The sequence below is a fragment of the Xiphophorus couchianus genome, chromosome 8, assembly GCF_001444195.1.
Source record: "Xiphophorus couchianus chromosome 8, X_couchianus-1.0, whole genome shotgun sequence".
In the NCBI taxonomy this organism is placed as follows: domain Eukaryota; kingdom Metazoa; phylum Chordata; class Actinopteri; order Cyprinodontiformes; family Poeciliidae; genus Xiphophorus; species Xiphophorus couchianus.
The window spans coordinates 19,677,670-19,701,153 of NC_040235.1; the positions used below are offsets into that span (position 1 = coordinate 19,677,670).

Here is a 23,484-nt window from a genome sequence, read left to right on the forward strand (position 1 = left end):
GCTGTTAGTGTGGCAGTGCAGCCGGACGTGGCTTTTCTTGTGTCAGCCTGACCTATTTGTTTTTTCTTGCAGATTTTTACTGAAAGAAAATAGGTATTGGAGTGTTACTCCTTAAAGCTGTACATTTTTGTGTGACACTAAAATGCAATCCAGACACACTAGTTGCAAATAATGAGCCTCAATCATTAACATTTGAAACAGCTTATATGATTCTATGAGCTCTATTTGCCATTTAGGTGGGCAATCTAATATTTACAACTTGTCCTAGCTACCATGTAATGGTTTACTAAAGCACATGCTGCTTGTTTTGAGATGGAACATATTCTTATGTAGCTTTTTCTTTGTATTTGATGAAGAAACATCAAGCTGTCAAATAAGTCTCCTGGTTGTTGCTTAATATCTAGACATAACTCTGATCATAAATTGAAAATGTTTTATGCAAATTAACTTCTGCTGCCATTAATTATAATTTACATTAACATAAATGTTTGCAGAGTCATTGGTTCAGCTCTTCATGAGGAAGATGGATCACAACTGTTTGAGTTTTCCTTCCAGAATGTGTTTGCCAATAATGATTTGTTCCATCTGTCCTCCTCTGACCAAAATCCTTTGCCTAATTTGAAATTCCTATTTGTAGGCCAGTGAATTGGAGCAAGCATACTCAAGCAACTGTGTGCAAATTTGAGAATGTCTGCCTATCACAAGAAGATTGAGCAAACATTGCTTTCTCATTAGATAATTTATTATTTGGGTTCTGCATCCATCATTGCAAAAAAGTTTTACTGAAGTTTAAAGATAATATTTTGTCAGAAACAAAGCAGAACAGACTAGCACGCTCATAGATTCTCTGCTTAGCTGAAGAAAAGCCGTGTCACTTCTTTACAAATCAACAAGTACATAATAGTGCATTGCCTCTAAAGCCAAGTCAATGTCAGCTTTATGAAAACAGCTGGCCAGCAGACAGAAAAGCTCTCCAAGTGTTGAGAAACTGAATGACAGAAAAATGGAGATTGGTAAATACTTAGCCGATGGGAAAAGAAAGACAACTGAAATTGATTCTCTATACATGTATGTAACGTATGCTTATTATGCTGACCTGCTGACAGATAATATGTTAAATAAGAAAGAAAAAAAAGTATTTCTACTCATTATCTACTTCAAAATTCCACACTTCATTTTCCAGATGCTAATTTTTAAACACATTTTGGACTAAACCCAAAGTTAGTAATGGCAGATGGCAACTAAAATTAAGCCTGGTTTTACTGCAGGACTCGTCCTGTTAAAAACAACAAAAAAAAAAACATCTTCAGGTTCAGAATCTTGCCCAAGCATGTGGCCAAGAGAAGCCAAAATCTAACTCATGATCTTTCAATTGAATGACAGTTCTTCTTACTGAGCCCTCTAAAAAAGAAAAAAAAAAAATCAAGGTTAAGTGAGAAGTAGACTATTCTCTGGAAGCTCCTAGTCCATCACAGGGTAGCATAGACACACACCACAATATAAACCAAGGTCATTTAAAATTGAAAATCAACCTTACAGCACGCATGGAAACCAACATGTCCACATTAGTTCACAATGTTTTACCCATTCATACATGGTTACGACAGGATCCAACTCTCCGTTTCCTTCCATAGTCTCAAAATAACCAAATTAAGTTAATTGTGCAAGAGTAGATGTCTGTCCTGTGCATCTCTGTGTAGGCCCTGTGATGGACTGGAAACCTGGACATGATCACTTCTTCTTGCCCAGTGACACCACCAGCTAACACACTCAAAATAGAATAAAGAGCAGGATATTACCATTAGGAGTAGCTTTAGGTTTTCTTGTCAAATCATTGGAGGTCTGGTTCTATATCAAAGGTGGTCGTCACTAACCCTGATCTTCAGGGGTCTCTGTCCTACATGGTTTAGATGTATTATTTTCACCACACATCTAATTTAAATCAATCTGTCAGGTTTCTATATATCCTGAAGGCAGCATAGACATTGAAATAGAAGAAAACATTGCCTTTCACCTGAACAATGTGAAAATATGGTTGAATAGTGAAAACACGCTTGAAAGGTTATTGAGATTGATCAAAATGGTAAAATACGCCTGAGTTTCTTCAGGCTCAATTTGGATAAAACATCTTGGCTTCAATTTTAAACACATTTCTCTGGGCTTCTATGGAGGTTCATGGTTTGGAGATCCAGAAGTGATGGACCAATTACACATCTAACACATGCAGATGTGTAATCGGTCCCTTGAGGACTGGGGTTGAAGACTAGCAACCTCCGTAAAGAATTAGCCATGCGGAATTATGCTATTAAATATTGTAATCAGAAGGGGGGAATATCTGAAAGAAGAACTGTAATTAACTATGAAAACAGTCAACTCTAATGGCATTTCCAAACCCTGAAAACTGACATTATGCTTAGGTTACTTACTTTTGCGTGCTGTTTCGTGGTATAACTGCACTAATTAATGTAACTAGTGAAGTGAAGCAGCTCATTTGATAAAAAGTTTTATTTTTAGAATAGGCTTTGTGTTTTTGAAGAATTGACTGTATGCAGTGGAAGATTTAAAGCCAAAGAGACTTAGGGATTTTTTAAGCCCTTTCATTGTTATTGCAATAAATATTCTGACAAAATGTGGTAAAATTTAAGTCTACTTCCCATCCCTAAAGAGCAAAACGTGTGTGGGGGTTTTCAAGTAACAGTTAAATTATACTGATGGCTGAAACTTTAATCATCAAGCAAAATGTTGTGACTATGCACATTATTTATATACAATATATTCAGTCTGAAATGTTCTCAGCATTTGTTTTAACAATTATTCCAGTAAATAGATTATAAAACCAATGCTTGAAAATCAATAAATCAACTTTCTTTTTTCCAAGCTCTTCCGGAATGTCAAAATCCTCACGTTTCTATCGGAATCCTGCAGGAATGTGAGGGAGAAACCTGTGCGACTTCCCTTTACAAAGGTGTGTGTAAGGGAATTTGTGTGTACATGAAAATGTAGAAATTGCTGTGACTAGGTGACTAATGCTACACCAACATACACTAGACTTTTCTTAGAAACACACACAGGTCTGTACAAAAGGAATTCCCTCTGTCAATACCGCCTCCTCTGGAAACTTACACCAAACACCACACACACACACGGCCTGAGTCATGACAAATGTGCAGAGAAGGAACACAGCTAGATTCCGCAAAGCTACATCAAGTGCTTTAACAATCTGAGCTCCTGGCTGTTTAAATCTTCTCACGGAGCAGCGCAAACTCGGAAAATAACTCCCACACCTGCAGTAGAGCAAATCCCTGTATCCAAATAAGCAAAATCCATTTCCCCAAGATTTCATTCTCTCTCTCTCACACACACGCACGAAGGCTAAGGTGCACAGCGGGTCCAGGAACACACCTCCATTGTCAGTAGAAATAAGTGCACACGGACTCAGCTGCCTAAAACACATAAACAAAATTGGAGAATGCACGTGTACTCACGCATGCGAGGACGCGCTGCACTCTGCTTCTCTCCTTTTTGCAGAATTCAACAGAATGCAAAGAGAAACAAACAAGAAGTGCGACGCTACTAAATAAGAAGAGGCGCTCGAGTTGTTTCTGAAATCTGTCCTCATCTTTGCTTCTTCTCACTTTGCCATCGCTATGGTGATGCTGAGAGGAGGCTGCTGGGTAGATTGCTGTACTATCTGCCATCAGGACACAAAACTGAGTCACACATACCACATCTACAACATCCCTCTTCCTGTTGCCCTCTGCGCTGACACACACATACACACACACGCTCCTCTTCTGTTATTCCTTCACGTTGCTTCCTCCCCATTCTTCCATCCCTCGTGTTTGCTTTTAATCCTCACCTCTCTGTCACCGCTGCATGGTGAGCTTCACGTTGCATCCTTTCCTTTGGTCCACCTGCTCCTCAACTCTCCTCTTCACCCCCTTTATCAGGTTGTCTTTTATCTCACCCTCCTCTTCTCCCGTGGATTCAAGCCTTTCTTTCACGTGGGAACCCTGCTCTCCATCCCTCACAGCTCTGCGCTGTGCCTACCTAGTTGTCTGAGTGTTTGTGCTGTGAGTGGAAGTGAAAGGACAGGAGGGGGAGCAAGAAGACAAGAGTGAGCAAACAGGCAGTTACACTCTCAGATGCTCCTCTCCGTTCTCCCTTCCTCCTCTCCCCCGCTTCTTTCTCTCCGCATCTCTCCATCATGACCTCCTCTCCCCAACGCCATGCGAGCCCCCCGCGTATCCTTGTAAGCAAAAAAAAAAAAAAAAAAAAACGGGGGGCGGGGAGGGAGTGAGAGGGAAAGTAAGGGGCTGGATGGAGCGTAGAGGAGGCAGAGGGAGGTGGAGCTATGCCGAGTCGGTCTAATTAAAAAGCAGAGTATGTACAGCTGCAGAGAGCAAAGAAGGAGACAGCAGGAGGAGGAGAGAGGAGAGGCAAGTGATCCAGGGGGCGTAACCGAGGGGACACACAGAGAGAGTGGAGGCAATCAGCGGGGGCTGGGAACGAAGGGGGCACGGGGTAGTTGGAGGAGAATGTGATGGAGAGCAAAGAGTGGTGTGAGAAAGGGAAAAGGGAAGAACTAAAAGGACACCAAGGTCAGCTGGTGGGGGATGCAGAAAGGTCAGGCTTGGAGAGGGGGGAAGCTGGAGAAGGAAGGAGAGGGCGATAGAAACAGACAGGTAGAATTATTCTACAGATATCTCCCATATGAGCGGAGGGCATAGCCGAAGAACCGTGACCAGCAGGATAATAGAGACACATGGACAATGGCTTTCTAAAGAAGAGCCACAGCCGTACAGTCACCGAAGGTTAAGCCGCTCTACTGTTTTCAGGCCGCTCTTGATTAACATGCATGAGTGTTGTGCATGCAAATTAAAGGGCAAATCACCAGTATGTATTAAATTAATCACAGGTCTTTGCTTGGTTGGGCTCCAGTTCAAGGCTCCGAACACGAGGGAAAACTGATTTCCTCCATTGTTCTGGCTCTTGTGCATTGACCCCGTCATCACTGTAATGACTGTTGTCACCCCCGGCTGTACAGTAAGTAGCAGAAACCACTCTGAGATTGAGGAATAAAATAGTCTACACCTACATGCCTGGAGGGCTGAGACATCTCATCCCATTTTTATCAGCCATGATCACTCATTTCTCAGTATCACCTTGCTCTCCATCAGATTTGCATTAAAGTGTTTCATGTAGTTATAGTTCTCTACACTTTCAGAGCCAAATAATAGGAAATGAAAGGATTTCAAATATAATTTCATTGAAGGAGAACACCTCCCCCCTAACTGAATTTAGAGTAAGAGCTCAATGGACAGGCTATCCAGTGCACCACTGACTCATAATAGGTTATACAGTAATGTTCTGTAATACAGGATGACAGATTTGAATATATTTTTCAGCACAACCTAGCACAATGTGCACAGGCATTTCATGAGGGTTGTGTATTGCAACTCCGCATTTCAAAACTGTGAATATGTGCACATCTAACAAGAACATATTCAAACTTGAACATCTTCATTATAATTGTTAACGATCTGCAATATCACCATAATAATTAAATATTTAGATGCCAAAAGTATTTATACCTCGTAAAGTCTTTTTTTTCCAGATATTTCCACTTTACAACCGCAAACTTCAATGTAGTGGTCAGAACTAATGAGGGGATGGGTGAAGAGATTCTCACAGAAAAACGTATTAGAGGTTGCAAAGCACTTGGACAATAGATCACCTGACAGATGGGACAATAAAATTATTTAGATCAAAGCAACTTCATTTTAGGATAGCTCAGTTAAAGTCCAGACCGAAATCCAGTCGAGATTACGTGGCAAGACTCGGAGATTGAGGTCTACAGGTGCTCTCCCGCTAATCTGATTTGACTATTTAGCAAAGAAACTTGTTATCACAGTGTATTTTGAATAAACCAAAAAGTTTGAATAAAGAGCTATACGTTTACATCCTGCTTTCTAAAAGTATTAGTGGGGTCATTCGCATAAACTAATGAGATGGTAAAATTAACAGAGAGAAAACAGCAACTTACCAAAAAACAATGCAGACGTAACAAAAATGGGGGTTGTTGCAAAATACATTGCTGTTTAATTATTTACCAATTACAATTTAAGGTCCTCAGTAACATAAGCATTTACCATCATTATTTCCACCGTGGACCTTTTGTACACATAGAACAATATGCCAAACATGTCAGGAGGATTGAGTTCCACATGTAAAATTAACAAGCCAATTTGTAAATATGAGGGTTTCACTTCAAGATTAGAGCGGAATCAACCTTTTGTTTTCTACGTTTCAGGAATAGTGTAACTAAGAGGAGCCCATGATTTGTACCTTCAACTCGACTGACGCTTAGTGACACATTGTCCAAATGAGGGTGTTCAGGGTCTTTAGCTGAATAGGGAGTTTCACTTTGCGCGACTGCAGCAACTTTGATGTCTGCGAGAGCTCTGAACGACTACTGATGTAAGAAGTAACTGTGGCTGGTGGAGACTGTCGGCTCGGTGAAGCGGCAGATGGAACGGCGGCGGATAATTAGAAGAGGACAGACTCCATGAGCCGTCTAAACAGGCGGAGAAGCCTGCTGGCTACAGAGAGGACCTTGAGTTTACAGACAACAAAGCGTGTCTGCTGGCGCTGTTCTGGGCGGGTTTTTCAGTAGATTGTCCATTATGTTTAGACGTTTGAAGCTCTCTGCCGTCTCAGCTGCTCCACTGGGGCTCCTAGTGAAGTTGTGTGAGGGTCAGGCCATTTTTAGTGACCTAAAAACTGTTTTCTGCTACAGATTCAGCAGTCATATGTGAAAGGGGTCGGAAATTGTCATGTCGTATTGATATTGTTTAGAGCTGTTCCATCTTTCTATTGTTAAACGGCGCAACATGGTACACTGGAATTAGAAAGACACCGACGTTAAAAAGTAAAACATAAAATTAAAGTTCTACATTTTAAAATTAGCCAATTGAAAGCCAGCTAAGATTTTCAGTGAAAAGGGAAATGGTTACAAAAACATTCAAAACTTTTACTTGTATTTTGTGTGCATTTACTAGCTTTAGATTTTGAGTTAATCTTTTGGAATCATTTTAAATATAAACTAATCTAATCCAAAGCCTCCTTACATGCAATAACAAGAACACTCAGGATTTTGTAAGCGGGACTATGCTAAAAGCTTATAAGCAATTGATATCTTATCTGCAGTAGCTAGCCCTCCTGGCTTCTTCAAACAGTATAAATCCATTAGCTGGTCCCAGAGGCTTAAGCCAAAGACTGGTTTAAAAGGGGCCAAGATCGAAGCAGGCTTCTTGAAACAACTCCAATCTCCAACACATCAATGATTTTCAGGCAAATACTATTCCATGAACCTTTAGTCTGTCATCACATTAGCATTGGAAATTATATACATAAGGACTTATAATTATTCATGCAGGAATTAGAGGTAGGAGGCGGTGCACCATCAATGATCCTTCTATATGGACTGAGAATGGAACATGAAAAGTGTTTTCTGTCATAGTTACCATATGGTATAAAATTAAAGAAGAGTAAATATCCTAAATTTAAGTTAAGTGAAGGTTTAATTTGACACTATCTTGTTACTTGAACCAGAAATGCTTCGTGTGAAAGTAACGGCCCAATCCAAACATGGCAACCGTTTAAAGGGTTGGGAATTTAAAGGGTTTTAAATAGCATTTACTATGATCCAGAGCAGTCCTAGTAACAGTCAGTCCTCTTCATTTAGTATTTCCACCTTTTTAAGTCTCTAGTTTGTACGCTGCTACCCCAACACAAGACTCCCTACAACAGAATTATGAAAGATCTGAAAACTCTTACTGCAAACACTGAAGAACCTGAAGCTCAACAGGATTTAAAGCCTGTAGATCCTGCCCTGTCCCTTATTGTAAACATACCCATGTTGCGACCCTGACTCATAGAAAGTCTGAGGTGTATCAAGTGAAGAGGAATGATGAGAGTTCTCTGCAGTGCTCCAGTGCTGCGCCACAAAACCTGCAACACATTTTCAGTAGTTCTGAAAAACTCTTTAAACATCCCTTCTAAATAAACTTTTTTTTGTTTCAGACACTGTCATAAAGGGAACACTGAACCTTCCCCCGACTCTCATTATCTAGCCTCTGCGTCTTCCTTGCAGCAAACAAAAAGCTTATATTTACACAGACCCTGAAAACTACCTTCAGATCAGGTCATCAATCATCACCTAATACAATGTTCCACGGGGAGGAGGACACATCTCAACTGAGAAATCCCTCTGTAGCCATTACCTAAAAAGGGTTTTATTGTTTTGATGTCTTAGTTTCAAGCATGATGGATGAACGAGGCCAGTCAGTCATTTGCAGGACCTGAGTAAAGGTGGCATCTCCCTCTTTGATCTGAGCCATGCCATGGACATTGTCGTAGATCTTAGGCTCCTTTTGATAGATGAGGGAACTTTTCCTGCTTTGTTTCCAAGCTGAATAATGACTTTCTGCGTCTATCCTCTTGTCTTGCAAAAAAAAAAAAAAAAAAATTGAGGCTGAAGGTCAGAAAAGAAAAGCTGCTTGGCAACATAATAAATGAGAGACAGGATTTACTGTGAAAATAGAAAGATATCTGGCTGCTGTTATCTGCAGTAAAGGGCATTAATACATCGGACGAATCTTAATGCTTCCTTTTCTTGTCTGCCCCCACAATAAGTCTTTTTAAGGTGAGTTTAGATGGTTTAAATCGGCTGCACTTTAATTAAATTAGATATGCGCAGCATGTGGCAGATCTGGTCGTAGAGTTCGTGGATAAAATTGCCTCAAAGTGTGATGCCTTGTAATGGCTGTTTCCACCAGGTGGTGATGTTGTTCATAAAGTGATGGGTAATGTTGCATGACAAAACACTTTTTAAATGATTCAGTAGAAGAACAGAACATTTTTTTTTTTCTTACTTGGATGCAGGCAACTTGTCTAAATCTAAAAGGATGTTTGTTTATTGAACTGTTAATTATTACCGAGTTAAGAATAAAGGGGCAAACAGGCGGATGATAATGAGCTGTGCTTCTGCAGAGAGCGGTGCGTGTGTGCGCCTCTGTTTTATGTCTCCTTTTGCTCCGGGCTGCATGAGTGAAATCCAGCGCTGTGTCCTGCTGATGTCATGGATAGTGGATTTCTTAAAGAAATGCCACGAAAAGAAATTAATCACTGGCCAGGGGCGTCATGGTAGGGGGACAAAAACATAAAAAATACGAAAGATGCTGCTTATCTAATGCACGAAAGAAAACAGGTCTTACGAGTTTCAGGTACATGACACTGATAAAGTGTCGATGCAGCAACCATGAATGTCCCAATTTGTTTTAGTCTGTTTCATTTGATGTCTTTAAGGAAAACATCTAAGAGTTTCCTCAGCTGCATGTCTGGGATTTAAATTTTTTTCATAAAGTTTTGCTGTGACCTTGTCGAGAAAATACATTGTCAAAGATCTTTTGCTCTTTTAGTCACGTTTCAGTTCATGAAACGATTCTGACATCATACACATATAACCTGAGAAAACACGAGTTTTCAAAATAAAATAAAAAATTGGAAACATATTCTTCAAAAATATAATTTAATTGCGTTAAAAATATGTTTATGTGACTCAATTCATCAAGCCACACCCAGGCTTTATCACAACCTTGTTAAATTAAGGAATCCCTTAAACAGAACTTTTCTGTCAACATGATGTCAGCATCATGCCCCAAATCTAGGACATTCAAGAAAAGATTTTAAAAAGTCATTACAGCTTTGGGATCTCAGTGAGATGTTACAAAATAACCAAGAAAACCAAAGTAATCCATGTCTCCCCAGTTAATGTCAATGTTGATAATTCAACAGTAAGAGAAAATGGGCCAGAAATAAGCATTTCACACTGCTATTTATATTCAATCTGGATATCTTCGTTTGACATTAAACAAAATCTGATGACCAGAAACATTTAAGTGTGACAAATTAGGAGGAAAATACGCTTCCCCTGCGCTATGGGAAACTACTGTATGTCTGTTTCATTGTAAGAGGTGTTGTTGCTGGTCTTTTAAGTTCATTAGACTATATTCAGAAATTCCTACAGAATGTATGAAAAAATATAAGCATATAGAAGGAAATTAATCATCAGCCAGGGACACCTCTATGGGGTTGATGAATTAAAATGGAAAAAAGAAAACATTTATATAGTGCTTTCCCAGTCATACTGATCATTCAAAGTGCTTTAAACTGAATCGGTATTCAAGTTGGGGTCAAGTGCCCAGGGGTACATTGACATGCGACAAAGGAGGATGCTGGATTCAAGACAATTACTCTTCTCATTGAGCCACAGTCACCCTGACAATGCCCCACTGACCCCTCGCTTAAGATGTTTCCCTATGTGTTGTCAAATCAATTGTAGACCTTAAAACAAACATTTTTTTCTCATGAGGACAATTGCATTATTCTTTTCTCTGATTCGTGTCATTCATCCCTTATTGTCAAAACTCTCCCTGGCAAACTTTTCACCCACTCTACTCTCATTGCAATGAGAACAATTATAGTGTGGGCATATGATCTTGTCTGTTTCATTTGTATTTCTCCTTTTCTCTCCTCTAACTCCTTAAAATTGAGCTAAAGATATTTAAAAAAAAAACTAACTAAATACTGATATGATGCTGAACCACTCCAGTTTATTCTGTTCGTGTCACGGTCAGCTGTAACAAATTGTAGGCACTCATAAGCGGTTATTATTATTATTATTATTATTATTATTATTATTATTATTCACAGTGAATAATGTACATGTAGGGCTTAAAGAGAGTCCTAAAAAGCTCAATTCTTGTTTTTGATAGATTTTCTTAAATCACCATCTTGTCACTGTAACATGTTTGAAGATGTAATTTTAGAAAACCCAAAGAAAGCCTGACTTACAAGACTTGGTAATTTTGATCTAAATTACTAGTTTTGTTAATAATTCCCCTCAACAACTATTTAGTTATTTATAGCCTAATTGAACGTATTCTTGCACAACATCTAAACATTTTGCCGCTCTGCAGAGTCCAATATCAGTGGGTTAGTTGGGATTTTATGTGACCAGACCAATACAATGTAGCACATAATTGTCAGGTGCAAGGAAAATGTTACATAGTGTAGACATGTTATAGATTATATTGTATCGAAATATGTTTACATTGCTAATCGGCACTGCAAAGTTTTGTCCATCAACGTAACTCGTAATCCATAATTCTTAGGGAATGTTGTGTTTACTTGTGTTACTTTCATTTTGTTTACTTTTTTGTTTGTATCAAAGCCATCAACCTAAACCCACAAAGATATGATTAATCAGAGAAGCCTCCAGGACACCATGGTAACTTTGAAGGAGCTGCAGATCCACAACTCAGCTGGGAAAGCCTCTGGACAAAACAATTATTAGCTATAAACTCAAATTTGCCACAACCGATGTAGGAGAAACATCTTATTAGAAAGTTGCCTTGTCAGATGAGACCAAATTTTCAAAGAGGAAACGAACACTGCATTTAATCCCAAACATTTTCTTTCCACAAAATATGGTGACGGCAACATCATGCTGTGGAAGCACTTTTCTTCAGCGGGTGAAGTTAGATGCTCAGAGTTGTTTGTGTTGAGCTATAACATAAAATCCCACCCAACTTCAAGAGTGAATACTTTTGAGAAAGTTTCAATATCTGAAGCATACAATGCACTAAAATATTTTTGTGATAATTCATATTATAGCATTGCTTTTATTCTTAATCCTATTTAAAATCATTCCTCCTTCCATTAGCGCTCTTGCATTGCAACAACTACTTAGGTTTGGTGCATTATGAAATTAGATTTTTAAATGTTTGCGCAGCTTTATACAAAATTAAAACCATTAATTTCCGTACTGAATATGAACACCTTGTCTCCAGTGATGAGGGCAGAACAATGAATGTCAAGACAGGATAATGTCGGTGAGTTTTTTTTAACCTGCTGAGATTACGGGTTGTTTTGTTTACCTCTGTCCTTGTGACACGTGGAAGAAACGGGTGGAGGCGGGTGAAGCCGAAGAGAGTCCGGGCAGGGAGGGGAGGGAAGCGGATTAGAGCGGCGATAGTCCCCGGTGTCCACAGCGTTGGTCCAAACACAGGGTGACCGAAGGAGACTGGTACAGGACAGGCTCTCTTTTTCACCTGTTTGTCTTCTCCCGGTCTGCCAGCGTCCCTCCGAGCTCTTTTCCCAACCTCTACCCGGCAAGAATGTCTCAGTCCGACACAGAGACACCAGAGGACGGACTTTACGGTAAGTGATGCTGTGGCGTGAACCAGGCCACAGCTCGTCCTGCTGTATCATAACAGATACACGTTTGTCTTTCACAGCGGTAAGGCTGTTAGCTGTCCTAAGAAGAAACTACTTACTGTGTGGACGCAGGGCTTTGTTTCATTGTTGTTATAGAGCATGTCCATTTAAATTGAATAAACGCATTTAGTAATTCAGTTAGAATACGTGTAGGTTTGATCAAAACAAATGTGTCATGTGTCAGAATAAGGAACTGCCACCTTTTTAGTTGTTATTGTTGTTGCCACTGCCTCGGTCATTGTGTAAACGGATTCCCTGACTCACCTTTTTGCATCTCTGTAAGCCAATTAAGCTGCGGAGATTTCCTGACACTTATAGCTCCTCTGTGCGGGCAGCACATTGCTTGTCACAAAGGATGCTGGGTAAAACATGTCGATCAGCGGAAGGAGGGGCCAAACATTGTGTTCATGTTTTGGAAAAATAAACTTGAGTGTTTGTTATAAATCCAAGACTGGAGCTGATTATTTCAGCACTATAAACTGTAAGCATTTTTTTTTCTTTTTTTATAAAGGTAATAGTTTGAAAGCAGAAAATTAAGACATTTGCAAATCCCCAAATATATTATCAGGCTTTTCTTAAATGCAAAATATTCACATTTAATGTTGCTGGTAGATATATCTACAAACTGAAAATAGTGGGAGTTCTCAGTTTGATATAATTATATATGCACCAAACATGTCTGTGGTTTGTGTGTGAAGGTGTTAAGGGGTCTTAAATTTTGGTCAATAGCAAATTTCTCAAAAAATATAATGGACTAAAACCATGCCATGCATCAAAATAAAAAACATTAAAATTAATTCAAATTTGAAGCCCGAAAAGTTATTCCATTATTCTTTCTCTATTTTCATCACTTATAAAGTGATGTTGCTGCTGCTATGATGTCTTTTAAAAATTCTATGTTCTTGTTTAATCAGTCAAAAATACTATATGGTTTTGGTGATAACTCTCTTTCCTGTGGATGCTACAACTGAATGAAGAAAACTCAAATGTAAATATTTTCAATTTCAGTAAAATGTTTCATTTATGTCAGACAAAACACAAAGACTTTATTTCTAATGACCTGTGCAAACATGTTTGTGGTTTACTATGAAAGAGAACAATGCTTTAAGCAGAAAACAACAAGGTTCAATCAAAGTTCAATCAAAGTTCAGAAGTGTTGAGCTTTTAATCCCCATCTGTTATAGAATATCCAGGATTTGGAAATGCTGGTAAAACTTTGTAGATCTCAGAGTTATGGTAAGCACCTTTATTCTGTAAGGAGATACAAGGATTCCTGTTTTGGTCCTGCTAATTATGCTAATAGCTAATCTAAGAGGCTAAAGCCAATTTGAAAAGTTATTATCTCAGTTAATAAAGTAAATATTTTTGTATTTGGAATAGTAAGGACCTGTTTTGCAATGACTTATCTGTCATACATATCTTCTGGTCTTAATATTAAAAAGTTTAACTGCATTTTTTTTTTATTTGATAGTTCTTAAGAAAAAATCAGAATTGGCTTAGATTTGTATCAGCAGGGCGCAGTGGCCTTGCAGTAAAAAGGTCCTGCATTTGAATTCCTGCCTGGGGTCTTTCTGTGTGAAGTCTGCAGGTTCTCCCAATGTGTGCATGGGTTCTCTCTGGGTACTCTGGCCTCCTCTCACAGTCAAAAACCATTTACTGATCTCTCTACATTTCCCTTAGGTGTTGTTGTTCGTAGTGTGTTGCCTTGTGATAGACTGGGGACATGTACCCCGCCTCTTGCCCAATGGCTGATGGAGACAGGCACCAGCTCCCCCTGCAAGAACAAGCGAGGATAGACAACGGACAGATTGTGTCAGTAATCACGGCTCACAATAAACAGAGATCGGATGAAAAGAGGAGATCGGCCACAAAATTCTGATTTGCTCATCTCTAAATATTTGAGTTGGACTCTGACTGGATGATTCACTCTGCACTGCAATTTTAATGAGTCAGTTACAAAAATTATAATGATAAGAAAGATAAATCCAAACTCTCAGTCTGCTTCTGCAAATTCAGATTCTCTGATGACACATCATTAAATTGCTATAGCAGATGGGGTTGAGATGACATAATTTTAACTGGAGCATTATGCTCCGTCTCCCCACCAACTTTCCTTGGAAGTGGCTTGGTGATTTCTTTGCAGGAAAAAAAAGGTAGCACTGAGGCTTAATGACACATTAAAGAATGAGATGTGGCAAATGTGATAAAATTTATTCTTATTAGTTAAAAGTGATTTAATAATTCCCCCATCCATCCATTGTCTACACCCTCTTATCCTTGAAGGGTTGCTGGAGGTTGGTGCTTATCTTGGGCATTGGTCATTTGGCAATACCTTGGACAGGTTACCAGTCACTGAGTATTTCACAAATTTAAATAAAATAAAATAAAACAAAGAGTTTTTTTAAACATAAATTGATGTAAAAAAATCAACACTACAATTTTTGTCCTTTATTTTCAAAGGCACACACACAAAACCTTTTGTTTTTGTTTTTTGCTGTTGTTTTTGTTGTATTGCAAACCGTGAATTTTAGTAAGGAGAAACCTTCCCTTCCCTTCCGAAAATCCTTTAAGGTGTCACCTTTGCACCTTAACATTTTTCTAAACACGCATTTACAACCCAGGAAACCAATCATGAATGTGTTGTGCTGTAACTCATTGACTCTTTCAGCATCCAGCTCTGGTCCACATTACATAAAGCCGATTTGGCAGCTGCATGGATGACTGTGTATGGGACTGCATATAGAAACTGATCCAGAATGGCTACAGATAAGTCAGGCAGTGGCGCAGTTATGTCATGCCAACCCCTCTGTAGCAAAATAACTAGGGCAATGGCACAGTTCCCTCTGCCCTCCCACCCCTATCCCACAGCAAAACATCCACTTGTGCTTCTGCCCCCTCAGCTGTTGTTTGTGTAGTTACACAGAATTGTAAGGTGAAGGAATGATGTATACATTTTTAGGACGATTCGGTGAGATGTTTTGAAAATGTTGTCTATGTCAAAGAGAGAAACGGCATCGCTGGAGAAAAACAAGAGAGAGGACGTGAAAGGATGAATGGCTAATCTGAAACAGAAATAAGATCTTATGTAAGCCAGCACGCTGTCAGCCTGAGTTAGCCGTGCCCTACTGTTTAGCTGTGGGCCTGTGCACGCCATACACACCAGCGTGCGTGCCTAAATCCTTCCTGCTCTTGCATTCAATAAGCCGCCGCATCCATTCATTCATGCATTCTGCAGTGGACATTTTCTGAAGTCACCGACAAAAACCACGTGTAAGATTTCGCTGTTTTGGTCTTTGGCTCGTTCTGTTCGCACAAATGTGTCCAGTGCATTTGTTTTACCCAGCAGGTTTCCATTTAGCACAGTCTTGTAGGTCTTATAAGGTCACATCAGGATACTTGAGACATCTATGAGTCATCGTACGTCAGTGCACAACATGAACACGTTTAATCAGCCTCCACTTAACACTGAGGCGTTTGAAAGGGAACAAAGAGACCCTTTCTTCCACCTGACCTTTCTCTGTAACATGTTTGACACGAATATTGCAACATTAAATTTGAATCTACAAAAATATTAAGTCAATATATCTAATCAGTAAACTGAAGGGTTTAATTTTACTCAACTCAGCTGGCATTAGTAAATGATTCAAAATATGTTACAAAAGCAAAAAAGCAACAGAGTAAAATAAAACTGAAGGCTGAAAAATTATTATATTTCTATAATAAATACATTCATGTTATTCACATAAAATAAAATAGAGTAGATTAGATTTCTGTTATTTACCAACATTTTTTCTGACTCATTTGAGTTTGAAGGACTTGTTATTGCAATGAAGTAGTTTCCCCCCTAGGTGGAACTGCTCTGTTAAAGACAAAGTTTTTTATGATTTCATTTCCTAATACGTTTTGAATAATTGTCCTGTACACGTGTTGTGAAATATTTGTTAAAATACGTAGATATTTCACTGAGATTATTCTGAAATATTTGCAGTTTTGGATGTGTTGTAGACAAGGTATGTTTTTTAGCTTTTTTGCACTTTTAAAATCATACTTATTTTTGCTTATCTACCCATTCTTTGGTAAAAACACCACTGATTCATTTTTTTTTTAGAATGTTTTCATATAATTATTTTCAGATATATATTGGAAAAGGTGAACCCTTTTTTAATATTACAGGGCTTCCGCTCTGTTGTAATTTTTTTTAAAAAGCGTTATGCTTGCAAAATATCATGTTTTGTTTGGAAAAACAAATTCATCAGCATTTTCAGTTTAATTGCTGAAATTCTTATTCCTAGTTTCAAAACTCTTTCCTCTCTATATTTTTTGTGTTCCAATTTAAGACAAATTGTCTCTTCTTCTGTTTGCAATCTTCTCCTTGTGCTCAAGGTTCTTCTCTGTGGATGAAAAAACTGTCCACTTAGATCTCTGACCTCTTTACTCCCAGCTTCTGTTTGCTCTCTCGTGGACCAAGGTGGTAACTCTGCCTAGTAACAGCTTCAGCCAATAGAATGAGGTCACTATCTTCTTTAGCGTGTGCTCTTTTTAGAACGAATTTAATTCCAGATGATTACTGGAATTAACCACGAGTTTCACTGCTGACTGTTTCAAACGCACTCATTTCAGCAGTTTTTTGTGTCTAATACACGTGCTTCGAAACTTGCACATGCACACAGCTTTACTGAAATTGTTTGTTGTTTTACTTTCTTGCACCTGCCATTAGAGGGCACTGTAGGTTGTTGCATGAGTTGCAACATTTAAGACTAAATATATGGGTCCCTGTAAAAGATAGCCCATTCAGATTGTCATAAAATTTCTCTTTTTCACTGTGATGTTTGCTGTTCCTCTTCAGGTTCATGGGTTGAGCTGGAGGAGCTGATTGCAGCTGTGAGCCGAAGGGAAAGTTTGACAGGACCTCAGGACAGCATCTCCTCTGCCTTGCAGGGGGAGCTAGAGAGAATCCTCCTTGAGGCGCAGCTGGAGTGTGAGAGGAGTAGAGACAGGTGAGGGACTTCAAGGCTTTATTTTGGTTGTTTCTTTTATAGATCTGCTCAACACAAGGAGAGACTTCAGCAATAATTCGCCTTTTCAAGTGTCCACATTTTTATAATTTTGGCAACATTTACTTTTCACACTGCTGTTGGTTCCTTACTTGGTTCACTGCAACATTGTGCTCTCTGTAGTCCTCCACAGGTGGTAACGCCACGATCCACTAGTTCTCCAACTAGACCCACTAGTGAGCAGGACAGTGACTGTGTCCCTATACAGGTATTCATCCGTCAACCTCACACAACATAAAGTCCCCATGACAGAACTGTGCAACAAATAAATATATTTAAAATCATGATCATTTAAAGGACATATGAATTTTGCATGGTATTGGACAGTGTTTTCCTTTTTTATATACTGTATGTTTTGTTAAATGCCGTTGGAGATATTCTGTAATAATTAATCTTGTTAAACCCTGTTTTACACATGAACCTTTGTTTGTGTTTTATTGGTATTATATCTGACTGTGATTTGATTGTTTTTGAATCATGCAGGAGGAAGCAGAGCGGCGGGTGGACACAGACTGGGTGTGGGATTGGTCCAGTAGACCTGAAAATATGCCACCAAAGTAAGACTATGATTGTTAAAGTAACAGTAACCTCAGGCGACAGAGGCATCAAAGATTTTCACAGAAGCATAGTCACATTATGCAAACATACAAAAAATGTTTCTTTTTTGAAAGATATGAGGTTAGACAACAGTTATAACCTCTGAAAAAATAATCATTTTTACATAATAAAAAGCAAGATTCAAGGAATTATAAATATATTATGATGTTTTGTTTTTAGTTGGAAATTCAGATCTGTTTCACTCACAAATCCCAACAAGCGATTTAAAATTCACTTTGCTTCGTGTGTTTGTTTGGGTTAACTTCAACAGAAAAACACGCTTTTGTCTTTATTTATGAATTATACCTTTGAGGAACTTGAATCCCCCTAATTTTTATTTACTCTGCCACATTAAATCTCCTCCACTATAATAAGCTTATTTGACAGGTAGCAGTTCTGACAGCTCTCAGATTGCCTGCATCGTTCCTCTTCGCAGTCCTCTCTTGTGCTCTCATTATCTCCGTTTTTTTTTTTTTTTTCCTTTTTGGGTCTTTCATCCTAGTGCATCTTTTATATCTGACTTCTCGCTCTTCTATCTGCAGAGAGTTTGTGTTCCAGCACCCGAAACAGCCAGGCTCCCTCAGTGTTAGGAAGACAGAGGTGATGAAAAGAGGAATTTTCTCCTCCGACGTTCTCCTCATCCTTGTTCCCTCCCTGCTGGCTTCACATCTGCTCACACTCGGAGTCGGGTGAGACATATTAACAAGACCTCACCTTCTGTCACTTTATGTTTTGAGGTGTGAAAGTCGTACATGAGACTGGCAAATGAATACATGTCTACCTGATCTTGTAATCCCTTCGCTTTCCGACAGATTTAGAACTTGTGCCGCTATCTGTGTTTGTTATATTTAGCTGCTGAATTGAAAGAAATGAGTTGTCGCAAAAGAAAATCTGAATCAGACAAAATCTACTTTGGAACTGGAACTAATCTAACTAATAGTAAGTCTCCATTGAGAATCAGCGTCTCATTTTCCCAGCTGAGGTCATTGAGACCAATATGTATCAACCTTGATTCTCAGGGCTGACTGTCCTGCATGTTTTAGCTGTTTCCCCTTCAGCCAAACACCTGACTGAAATGAATAGGTGATTTACAGGCTACTGCAGCACTTTGTGGCCAAGGAGGTAGTGCAGTCCTTTCAATGAAGTGTGCAGGAGCAGAAACACCTCTAAAGCATGAATGACTGTGGGGCCTGGGGGTCAGTGATGGCAAACTCTGCTTGGACAGTTTTTTTTTTTTTTTGTTTCTGCCAGTAAGATGCTAATAATTAATAACGTCAATGAAACCCAAATAAAAAAAAATTGAAACTTTCTATTGATCCGTTTGCTGAAATATACTGGTAGAGTAATTAATTGAACATTTATTATGTGTAAAAAAAAACCACAACATCTCGGAAAAGTTTATTTACAACAAAAGTGGGGGGTTTTTTATTTACATTGTTTAAAGTTAAAAGAGAATAGGAAATACTACATTCACAGTACTGAATAATGCAGACATAGTGACACTTTAGAAAATGTAGATTGTTAATGTGAAATGCAACAGTTTTGGATATTTTTCCTTCATTTCATGTAAAATCATATTTTCCATGCAAAGAAAAGCATCATGTGATGGTTTTCTTACAATTTTGACTAATAGTTTACCCATTCCTTCTTGTTTCTTTTTTGTTTTGGGTTTTTTTCAGCAATTTTGAATTAGACTTTTGCGTCAACAAATATATTCTGGATGAAGGAAAGAGGTACGATTCAACTTGACTGTGCCATTCAGAGATATAAAAATACATCTAAATATTAAAAGCATCTCAACTGAGCACTTAGTGCAAGAGCACACTTTGGTGGAGCTTTTTCTTTTTTTTTTCATTTCCACTTCCACTAAAAGTTTCCACTTGTGGTTAAACACTGGTAAACTTCGAGGAAGTGTTTAGTTTGGATGAATCATTAAAATCTATCTTTCTTTTTTTCTCTCTTTTCAGTATCTACATCGGGAAACGTCTGGCCACATCCTCAGCTAGCACACTGTGACGTTGGCTGTAAGATCATGTTACCGTTCAGTCTGTTCAGTTACAGTCTGGTCAATAAGGTCACAGTCCGCCCTTTCTCCCGCACTAATTTGCCTCGTTCCTTTGTCACGGGGCAAATGTAAGACCTGCCTCTATGTACCTCTATCCAGCAGCACGCTCTCTCTTTGTTTTTATCAGCATTTTTTTTTCGTCTATATGTACATGTGGTGGGGCCCAAGGAGCGGAAGGATGCTGACCAATGAGTCAGACTGCGACCACTATTACACTCCAGCAGTGTAACACTGATCTCAACCCCGTAAAACAGAATCAGAGGAAAGGGATCGCCAAGACACAAGAGGAGAGAGCAGGGGAACAATGCATCCTTTTGATCAGGGGAGATGAAAATGGTTTGATGGGAACAGTGTTCTGATGAAATGAGGTAGATAATACGTGCTAGCTATTCTCCCAGTCCAGTTAGAGATGTCTGTCATTTGTCAAAAGTAATGACCCTCTGTATGCCTGAGCTGCTTAAAAGGGGTCCTTGCTTGTTTTCTTTGTCCGTCCTAATGTTGAGTCTAACATAGAGACTTTTAGTTGGCTGAGTGAATGTAGAAATGGTCCTGATTGTGCTTTTTGTTCCAGAAAGCAATTAAATATGTTTGACTTATGACAAAGACAGTCACGATCCCATTAAACTTCACTCCTTTAAACCTTAATGCAACTCTGGCCTCTTCTCTGTCTTTCTTCAGCCCTAAGCACGGAAGTTTTTGGTGCACACATGTTCGTCTCATTTAGCAAATGCACCGAACGCATTTTTAGCCGAAGCACAAAGGTTTGCTGAAGTAAGCCTTGGCGGCGGTACAACAAGTATTTTTAGTTTCTGGGTTTGGTTGTCTGGAGGTTATTTGCATGCCGTGCCGGATGGCTGGAATGAACCATTTTCACAACCAACTGTGCTGTTAACAACTTGTAAATGAACCACAGCATCTGTTGCAACTTTATATCTGTTTCCACGTCAGGTAAATCACAGCAAATAACAGATTATATTCTGATAAAACCCTTCAGTGAAGGTGCGTGGGCCTGTGTGTTTCCCAGGTGTTGTTTTTATCTTCCCTCCAGCCCTGAGGACTCTTGTCTAACAAAATCAGAGTAAAAATGCCATGACATCATACTAGCACGGTTCACTTCATCTGCATTTGTCATTATTTACCACATAGACAATTTTCCTTTTTTAATTATTTTTTTTTACAAGCTGCTGCTTTAGCTCATCCTGGATTTGATATTTTATTGCCTATTTCCATAAACATGACATCTAATGTTTCTGGACAACCATATTAAAATATTAGGACTGGGAAGCACACCAAGTTTTTTACTGGTTGCATATTGGGTGTAAGCAGTGCGCGTTTGTGGTCCGGATTGACCAAGCCCAATGAGTTTATCAGCCATTAGCAACTTGTTTGATGTCAGGCTTCCTGTTGAGCTTGTTAAGCCACTTGTAGACACCAAGCTGACAACACAGCAATAAGACCAAACAAAAACAAGCACAGAGCACCTGGTTTCCATTCAGACATCCGCATGGAACTCACCAAAGAAACGCAACAACATTCTGTGCCGAGTTGCCAGAGCATTCAGAGTGGTGTAAAGGAATTTGCCCCCTTACAGATTTCTTTGGTTTTTCTTGTTTTTGTCAAACTAACATGCTTCAGAGAGACAAACACGTCTTAAATTCAGGCAAAGATAATAGGTGTAAATCTAAAAAGGTGTTTTTAAATTATTCATTAATTGAAGGTGAAAATTTATCCACACCAACTTGGTCCTGGTTGTTCAATCATTCCAACAAGCATCTAAGATTACTGGGGGGTTTTCATAGCTGTGTGGAAATATTTCTAACATTCCTCTTTGCTGAATTGTTCTAATTTCCTCATATTGGAATCCGTTTAAACGAGACCAGCTTGTTTAAGCTCATGATATAAGATCTTAATTGGATTTTAATCCAGACCTTCACCTCGTCACTCCAAGCTTTTTTTGCTTGTTTATTTGCATCTTTGTTCCAGGGAGGGCTTGTTGGTATGCTTTGCATTACTGTCCTACTTTATAACTCAAGTGTGTTTCAACCAGACCATCACACTACCATGTTTAACTGGCACTAAGATGTTATTTGGTCTCTAATTTGTTAGAAATACAACCATAATGAACTAAACTACCAATGCATCAAATGTACAGTAAGACCAAAGCACTCACATGTTAAAAAAGGTCCCAATTTTCAGTCCTGCTTTTTGAGTTTAGATCCAGATTCAAACAGATCTTAGTCCTGGTCCATGGAAACAAAAACATTTCAAATACTCTACACCGAACTATTAATAGTGCTGCTGCATCTGTGTTTATGCATCTTTCTCGTGTTTGCAGATGTTCCTAAATATCAAATGTAAAGTGATTAAGGCCTGGAGACATCTCAACCAAGAGCAGCATATTTACTGCCTGTCAAGCACTCAGTGAATGGGTTTCATTTTTGTACCCACTGCAGAACTCAATAACCATATCTTATGATCCTCTATTCTCAAACTTTAATAAAGACACTGAAAACCAGAAAAGCTCTTAGAGAGAGCGAGCTCCTGCCAAGAATAATACCTTACTTTGCAAATTTAAGCAAAGTGATACAAATCTCAACCAATATCAAACTGATGGTATATTTCCCTAAACAAAATCCAGCCTTGTGATAGGATTATTTTGCTAACAGACAAGTAAAAGGGTGGAAAAAAATGGCCATATATTTTGACATAAAAGTACTCTCTGCTTGCCAGCCCCTTGAGCCATTTATCCTCGGCTAAAGACAAACAGACAGCCACAGGTGGAACAGACCGGTGTAAATCATCATGTTCTTAAAGTTATATCCCCCTTCACTGTGATCTTTTGTGACATCTTCTCTGTAGGGAGGAGCCTGTAAAAATCTGTCGACCCCTTTAATATCCTCCCTGAAAGATGGGGACAATTACTACAGAGAGCTGCCTTTAACACCATCTGTGATTTTCCATACATGTGTCGGAATAGGCTTTGGGAGTTGTGTGGAAAGAGGTGATAAAAGAGAGCTTGAGCACTTGCAGTTATGAAAGAAAATTGTAATCCTGTTCTTGAAAGTCGCCAAAGCTCCAACAGGACTTGAAAGAAGTCTGTTCATTTCCTGGACTCCACATCTGTCTCTCTGGGAAACGCATTATCTTCCCACTTCCATGCTGCTAGACAGGAAATCGCGAGTTCAGTTTCAAAGAATTTGGATGTAACAAAAGAATATAGTTAAACTTGCACAACGTCTGCGCTTTGACATTAAAACATCGTCACTTATTTGATTCGACGTCTCAAGGAACTCGACTTTACCATGTGTGCCAGTGGGCTGTTTCCCTTTCCTGAAAGACTTATTTTGAAAGATACTGAGTTATTGTTCTGCAGAATATGCCCACCGCTTCTCACTCAAAAATTAGACATACAGGCTACAGCAGACA

At 38.9% G+C, this 23,484-nt stretch overlaps 2 protein-coding genes across 7 annotated transcripts in view; one reads left to right on the forward strand and one right to left on the reverse strand.

Annotated features, from left to right (window-relative positions):
• The window catches only part of LOC114149298 (nascent polypeptide-associated complex subunit alpha, muscle-specific form), a 54,372-nt gene extending 42,263 nt beyond the window's left edge, over nucleotides 1–12,109 (reverse strand). The window contains exon 1 of one of the 6 annotated variants that reach the window (XR_003596483.1): nucleotides 3,860–4,272. The gene's annotated coding sequence lies outside the window, so the exon portion shown is untranslated. Of the gene's footprint in view, nucleotides 1–3,485; nucleotides 3,817–3,859; nucleotides 4,274–12,002 lie in introns of those variants that run through there. The other 5 variants (XR_003596484.1, XM_028025041.1, XM_028025043.1 and 2 more) reach the window with 5 other exon arrangements.
• On the forward strand, nucleotides 12,083–20,703 carry LOC114149301 (BCL2/adenovirus E1B 19 kDa protein-interacting protein 3). The gene is made up of 6 exons (XM_028025047.1): nucleotides 12,083–12,285; nucleotides 17,189–17,339; nucleotides 17,520–17,604; nucleotides 17,880–17,953; nucleotides 18,536–18,682; nucleotides 19,961–20,703. The coding sequence occupies exons 1-6, from the start codon at nucleotides 12,243–12,245 to the stop codon at nucleotides 20,007–20,009; spliced, it is 549 nt and encodes a 182-aa protein (XP_027880848.1). The 5' UTR covers nucleotides 12,083–12,242; the 3' UTR covers nucleotides 20,010–20,703.
• The last annotated feature ends 2,781 nt before the right edge of the window (nucleotides 20,704–23,484 follow it).

Coding starts and splice junctions, on each gene's coding strand:
- LOC114149301 (XM_028025047.1), top strand. CDS start 12,243: ATGTCTCAGTCCGACACAGAGACACCAGAGGACGGACTTTACG. Junction 17,340..17,519: donor TGTGAGAGGAGTAGAGACAG/GTGAGGGACTTC, acceptor TGCTCTCTGTAG/TCCTCCACAGGTGGTAACGC. Junction 17,954..18,535: donor CCTGAAAATATGCCACCAAA/GTAAGACTATGA, acceptor TTCTATCTGCAG/AGAGTTTGTGTTCCAGCACC.